The 7,093-nt window shown below is 54.4% G+C and overlaps 1 protein-coding gene across 1 annotated transcript; it reads right to left on the reverse strand.

Moving 5' to 3' along the window:
- Nucleotides 1–5,656: 5,656 nt before the first annotated feature.
- HTR1A (5-hydroxytryptamine receptor 1A) lies at nucleotides 5,657–7,001 on the reverse strand. Its single transcript, XM_068423621.1, has one exon. It carries the CDS (start codon nucleotides 6,965–6,967, stop codon nucleotides 5,726–5,728), a length of 1,242 nt encoding a protein of 413 aa, XP_068279722.1. The 5' UTR covers nucleotides 6,968–7,001; the 3' UTR covers nucleotides 5,657–5,725.
- Nucleotides 7,002–7,093: the final 92 nt, after the last annotated feature.

Genomic DNA, 7,093 nt, shown 5'->3' on the forward strand with positions numbered 1-7,093 from the left:
GGAACAAGGTACAAGTTAAAATAGGCCACAGATAACACCTTTAGCTTACATCATCCTCAACACTTCTGTATGTAAGTTACTGTTCAGAAGAGTGGGTGTAAATAGCTCTGAAACATGAAAGTCCATTTGAAAGGATTATATTGACTCTGCTAATAGTAAAAGATGCTTCAAGTACTGTTTAGTACAAACAATAAAACACAGTGGTATTACAGCAGGAGCAGATACTGACCTCTGCTCGTGCTGGCCGACATTTTCACTACAAGACCCTTGTGCCTTTTTCATTTGTCTGTCAGTTTGTTTGTTTGTTTGTTTATAAGAATATTTTTTTTTCCTTTTTAATACCCTCACTATTTTCAACAGGTCTATGAAGCTTGCAGGAACCATCTGGATGGTCATGTGCCTTTTTCTCATTTTTTTGTAGTCCTATCAAATTTTGTTCAGGTTTAGTAATTTTCAAAATATTTTACAATCCATCTGTTTCCCATCCCTCATCTTCATTCTGCAGGACAATGCTGACAGCCTGCCAAACTAGCTTGGCAGAGACATCTGCAAGGCTGGGATTTGTGGACACATATAAGTGCTTGTAAGGGCTGAGTTTCCAATCCTTTGTGTGTCTGAGAATTTGCCTTTTCCCTTAGTTGAGAGAGATATGAAAACACCAACAAATCTTCTGTCACTCACTGCCAAAGTCAAGAAGCCACTCCATTAAGTCACATACTTTAGGCTACATTCTTGCTATGGAAAGGATCATGCACCAAAAGTTTTTTACTTTCAGTCCAACAGAAGGAATTTCATGCTGCAGAGTTACCCCTCTTTGTGGCTGGAAGTCACACTGGCTACTCAAATAGAACCAGAGCTCAGCTGTAGGTAGCAAGATAAGGTGAGGCTCACAGCCCAGGGTGACCTGGGCTGAGATCCAGAAGTACAGAAGATGCAGTATTTTTTTGAAAGTATGAGAGGTATGATCATTTTTACATTTCACAGAGCCCTGCTAGGACTGTTCGCATGCTACGTAATAGCCATTTTGGAATCTCTCCAGCCATATCCAAAGACGTAATAGTCACCCATACTGTTAAAATTGCTTCTCTGAGCAACTATGAAACAGAAATTCACTCCCAGCATACTGTTCTGTTTCTTCTCTGTGAAGGATTATTTTCTTGGTTATGTGTGTTAATGTAAGATTCACAACATTGCCCTGAGCAATGTTCGAAACTGCAGATTGTAAAGACCAGATTTTTAACTATGAGGAGATTGGGGGACATTTGTTTGCAGGATTTTGTTGTTGTTTTTACCAAGACCTACAGCATGTTTCTGTCAGGATGGGAATGTCATGGAAAAGTAGGGAGTATTAAACATTTTATGGGGAAGATGTCTACTTAAATAGATGAAATCACATGGTCACAAAATCCATTTTGCACTTTGTTCCAATATAAATTATGTCAGCACATCTTTCCCTTTTTCCTACCCCTTCGTCTTGACAGCCTCAGCCATAAGCACAGTTGGCCAGTGTGAGTGTGCTTGGATTGCTCTGCCAGTACTTCTTGTCAGATGCGTGATTCAGAACCAAATTCAGTCTGGACTGGAGCCACAAAGCAGAGAAAATTCAAAGTTATGAAACTTTCTTCTCGTTTTACAGTAGTCTGAAGAACCATTTTCAAAGAAATCATAGAATCGTAGAATCATAGAATCGTAGAATTGTTTTAGTTGGAAAGGACCTTTAAGATCATCGAGTCCAACCATTAACCTAACACTGCCAAGTCCACCACTAAACCATGTCCCTAAGCACCATATCTACTCATCTTTTAAATACCTCCAGGGATGGTGACTCAACCACTTCCCTGGGGAGCCTGTTCCACTGTTTGATAACCCTTTCGGTGAAGAAATTTTTCCTGATATCCAATCTAAACCTCCCCTGGTGCAACTTGAGGCTGTTTCCTCTTGTACCTGGGAGAAGAGACTAGCACCTGCCTCGCTACAACCTCCTTTCAGGTACTTGTAGACAGCAATAAGGTCTCCCCTCAGCCCCCTTTTCTCCAGACTAAACAATGCCAGTTCCTTCAGCCGTTCCTCATAAAACTTGTTCTCCAGACCCTTCACCAGCTTTGTTGCCCTTCTCTGGACTCACTCCAGCACCTCAATGTCTTTTTTGTAGTGAGGGGCCCAAAACTGAACACAGTATTCAAGGTGCAAAGAAAAGGAAGGAAGGTTAAAGCCTTTATATCTATGCCCATCTTTAGTATTCACAATTGACTCAAGTTGTTAAAACTCAATTTTCTGCCACTCTGTTTAAAACATAAAACCTTTTGCTTTCTATTTGGATTTTTCTTTATCCATTACTTGAGCTTCCATAGGTCCTTTAAAACTGAAATGAAGTGCTCTAAACTGTGAGGAGGTTGCTCATTAGTGGAGCAAACAGAATACTGCAACCAACCACAAATATTGATTTAATACCGAATTGATTTCTCCCTTAAAAAACACTAAAACTTCTGGTTGGTTGGGTTTTTTTTAATCTTAGTGGAAATCAAATCAGGAATTTGAAAACTACAGCACGGAAACAAAAAGCCCCATCTTTTAAAGCAGGCCGTTTCCTCCACATTACAGAATTTAATACGAGGGAGAAAAAATAAAAGAGACAATCGAGGGAGTGAGAAATGTATACGTGTTCAGAGAAACACTGTCCGCACTGGGGCCAGGGGCGGTATTTGCGCCGTGGCTGGCGCAGCGCCGCGGGGCCGGGGAGCAGCCCGGCGGGGGATGCGGCCGCGGCCGCCCGGGGCACCGCGGCTGCTGCACCGGCCTGGGCACCTTCACGTTCTGGCCCGCTCGGTCTCGGCCAGGTCGCGGGCCGGAGAGCCGCCGCAGAGCTCTTTTGCCTGCCGAGGAGAGGCGGAGAGGCCGGCGGTGACGGACACCGAGGCGCCGATGCTCGCGGCGCTCCTGCGAGCTCTCCGCCCGCGGGAGGGTAGCAGCGGTCCGGGGCTGCTCGCCCGCGTCCTGTCCGTGCAGGGAGCGGGCGCCCGCAGGGGCAGACGGGGGCAAAGCTGGAGGGGGAAAGGCGCGTCTCGCCTCCCTGTGCCAGATGGAGGCTTTGCGCTCCCCATCTCCGAAGTTCCCCTCGCTCCCGCCCCAGCCGGCACCGACACAGGGCGGCTGGGGCACCTCGCAGCCCCCGGCGCGTCTTCGAGGGCTGTGCCCGTGCTCCCGCCAACCCCCGTCCTGCAGCGCGGAGGTGGGAGGCAGAGGAAGGAGGCACAGGAGCTGCACCGCTCTTACCGCCCTGCCAGATGCGGCTCCGGGTGGGCTCTGCCTCGAGATCCTGGGGCTCTCGGCGGAGTGGGGCGGCCCCCGTTCCGCAGTCAGGCGCCAGTTCCCGGGGCGCACGGAAGGACCCTGCGTGGTCTGTCGTGCGGGCCCGGAGAGTGGCCACGCTTTCCCAGTTGCGGAGGAGTTTGCAGGAAGGTTTGCAAAGAAAGAAACATTTTTTTTTAAAGGGCAAGACGTGCAGAAACGCATTTGTAGGTGTCGGCGGGACTCGTGGGAGGAGGTGGCGGGAGGAGCAAACCCGCTGGACGGCAGCTCTCCCTTCAGGCCGAGGCGCCTCGTCCCCCGCGGCCGCCGCCGTGCCCTCCGCTCCCCGCTCCCGCCCGTGCCCCGGAGAGACCGGCGCCTCTGCCCAGCCCGCACCCCGGCGGGTGGGGCTCCCAAAGTCGGAGGGTATCCGAGCACCCAGGAGAAGTTTCGGCTCCCTAATCGCTGCAACTCTTCTGACACTCCGGCACTCAATGAATATCAAGGCCACACGTGGTTAGGAGTGATCAAAGAGGAGATAAGATCAAAGATCACTTTAATTGCGAAAATGAGGTCGAATAAGGTTTTCAGAAAATCAGCTATATATCTGAGGCTGTTAAAAGCACTATTGCCATTTAATGTAAGCAGTTAAAGTTCAGGAATGACTGGACACTTACATTCACGTGACACACAGATTTAACATTCCCTTTTACGTACAGGTAACACAGATACACAAAAATAAACAGGAAAAAATATATATATTTGGTCAAGCATTCATTTCAGGCAGCCCGTTTCAGAGGTATGCGGCAACCGGCCCAGCGGCAGGACCCGGCCCGGCGCCATCCCCCCCGGGCCCCAGAGCGGCCCCGCGTCCCGGCCGCAGCCGGCGGGAGAGCCAGGGCACGGCAGGACAGGGGCAGGGTGGCAGGGCGGGTGGAGGGACTGTGCGGCGGGCAAGGTTGTCCTGCTGTCCTGATCCAACCCCGGGCCAGGGGGGGAAGGGGAAGCACCCCGAGTTTCCTGGGGCCAAGAAGTTGGGATTGACGGGAGAGGAGGGACCCTCTGCGGGGGGAAGATTGCGGAGCCGCCGCGGGGACTAGCCAGGCCAAACTTGGCTCTCCCTGCCCTTGGCATCGCAGTGACACTGCCTGCTTCTGGCCGTAGTTGTCAGCTTGCGGGGAGGGTCGTGCTCCCGCCGGGGCTGGCCCGGGGGAGGAGAGAGCCTGCCCCTTCCCAGCCTGCGCCGAGATGCCGCTTTCCCCGCCTGCGGCTGCCGCTGGCGAATGCTCTCGGCCCCTCCCCCGATGTCACCGAGCACATGGCAATGTTATGGTTGATCGGTTTGGGTTTTTTTTTATCCCCAAGCAAAACGTGCCGCAGGTGGCTGCCTCCGAAGCAGCCGCAACGTCTCCGGAGAAACTTCCAAGCGGCTTAAAAAAAAAAACAAAAAAAAACAAACAACAACAACAACAAAAAAAAAAAACCACAAACACCCCAAAAAAAACCAAAACAAACAAAAAAAAAACCAGAAACGCTACTTTGCAGGCTGCTTACACCCCCTGTGACGCTGCGTGTGCGGTGGACTTGGGGACAGTCGCACAGCTCCAAGCCTTTTCTTGGTGGGAAACCCTCGGTCAAAGTCATTTAAAGAAAATCTCCGTATAATGAGGCGTGCCGTTGGGGTGCAAGTCACATCACCTCACTGCGCTGTAACGAAGGGAAGCCCGATGAACTGGAAGGTCCTAACACAGCAGGAGAGCTGTTAGACACACACACGTAACTCAGAGGGAGATGCTGTAAGTACCTTGCAAGGTTACAAAACACGGTCACTTTTCCCTCGAGAAAATCCACGTGGTGGTTTCACAGCCGGGAAGCGACGAGCCCAAAGCCCCTTCCACTGCTCGGTGAGTGGCCTTGAGCATCCATATTCACACTGCTAGACCCAGGTCGGACTCTGACCCCCCTGCAGCCTCCTCGTAAATCCAAGAAAAAACCCCGACACGGCGGTTTTCTGCATAGGGTGGTTTATTTTTACCAGTGCTACTCGGGCAGACACTGTGGTTTACAGCGACAACAAGCAATGACCTGCAAACCGTAAGTCTACCCAGAATGATGGAGGCGGGAGCGCTGGCGACCGGCAGCGGAGCCCCGGCGAGGCGAAGGCGGCCGCGGAGCCCTCCCGGGTCGGGCGTCCCCTCGCCGTCCCCGGTGGAGCTCTGCCCTGCCCTGCCCCGCGGGGCTTGTCCGACGGGCGGAGGAGCGAGGGACTCGAGCGCGCTGCGGTGGGGGGGGGTGGGTAGGGGTGGGGGGTGTCCCGGAGCCTCCCGCCCTTCTGCCGGGGCTGTAGAGGGGCTGGGCGGCGGGGGACACTGCGGCGGGGGCCAGGCGGATGGAGGGAGTGGCAGGACCCCGCTGCCCCATCCCGGAGCGGCGGACTTCACTGCCTGCAAAATTTGCACTTGATAATTTTTTTAAAAGCACTTTGGAAGTCTTTGTTGAAATAGGCATAGATGATGGGGTTGAGGAGGGAGTTGGAGTAGCCTAGCCAGTTGATGACTGCCCCCAGCCACTCGGGCATGTAGCACTTACTGTCACAAAAGGGCAGGACCAGCGCCACGATGAAGAACGGCAGCCAGCAGAGGATGAAGGTGCCCATAATGATGCCCAGGGTCTTGACAGTCTTCCTCTCCCGGGAGAGAGCCATCCTCCGCTTGGCCTCCGTGTTCTTCTCGTTGTGCCTCTCGAAGGAGGGGGGCGGCGGGGAGCCGCACGCCTCGCTGGGCAGTGGCAAGTGAGTCTTGGAGGAGCTGTTGCAGCGCTGGACCTCGATGATCTCCAGGGCGGCCCCGTCCTCGCCCTGCCTCACCGTGCCGTTGACACAGGCACCGGGCTTGGGCTCCACAGTCCGCCGCCAGCCTTTGCCGGGATCCCCGTTGCTTTTCTTCTGCAGGGCGGCCGGGGAGAGGGTGAGGCAGGTGTCGGCGATTTTCTTCTTGTCCGCTTTCTTGACGGTCTTGCGGATCCTGAAGCGGGCCGCCCTGAAGATGCGGCCGTAGAGCACCAGCATGAGGAGGAGCGGGATGTAGAAGGCGCCGAAGGTGGAGTATATGGTGTACCCGTGGTCCTTGCTGATGGTGCAGGCGTCGGGGTCCGAGCGGTCCTCGGGCGTCCTCCAGCCCAGCATGGGCGGGATGGATATTAAGAAGCCGATGAGCCAGGTCAGGCTGATAAGCACGGCGGCCCGCCGGGGAGTCCTCTTGTTAACATAGTCGATGGGGTCCGTGATGGCCCAGTACCTGTCCAAGGCGATGGCGCACAGGTGCAGGATGGAAGAGGTGCAGCACAGCACGTCCAGTGAGATGAAGATGTCGCAGGTGACCTGCCCCAGCGTCCACTTGTTCAGCACCTGGTAGAGGGCCGCCATGGGCAGCACCAGCACGGACACCATGAGGTCGGTGACGGCCAGCGAGCCGATGAGATAGTTGGCCACGGTTTGCAGGGAGCGCTCCAGGGCGATGGCCGCGATCACGCAGGCGTTGCCGCTCACGGCGCACAGGATGAGCGTGCCCAGGAGCAGGGAGGTGAGCAGCTGGTAGCCCAGGGTCACCTCGACGAGGCCGGGGCCGCCTGCCCCCTCAGGGGAGCGCTCTGGGGAGTTAGTGTTGTTGGCCACATCCATGCCGGGCGGGGGGGTCGCTTCAGGAGACGGGCATGGGAAGAGGCGCCGGTCACTTGTGCGCTCCCCTGGCAGGAGGCATCGGCGCCCCGTGCGCTTTGGCCACGCCGGGCATCCCTCACCTCCGCC

This window comes from Nyctibius grandis, chromosome Z (assembly GCF_013368605.1).
Source record: "Nyctibius grandis isolate bNycGra1 chromosome Z, bNycGra1.pri, whole genome shotgun sequence".
NCBI lineage: Eukaryota > Metazoa > Chordata > Aves > Nyctibiiformes > Nyctibiidae > Nyctibius > Nyctibius grandis.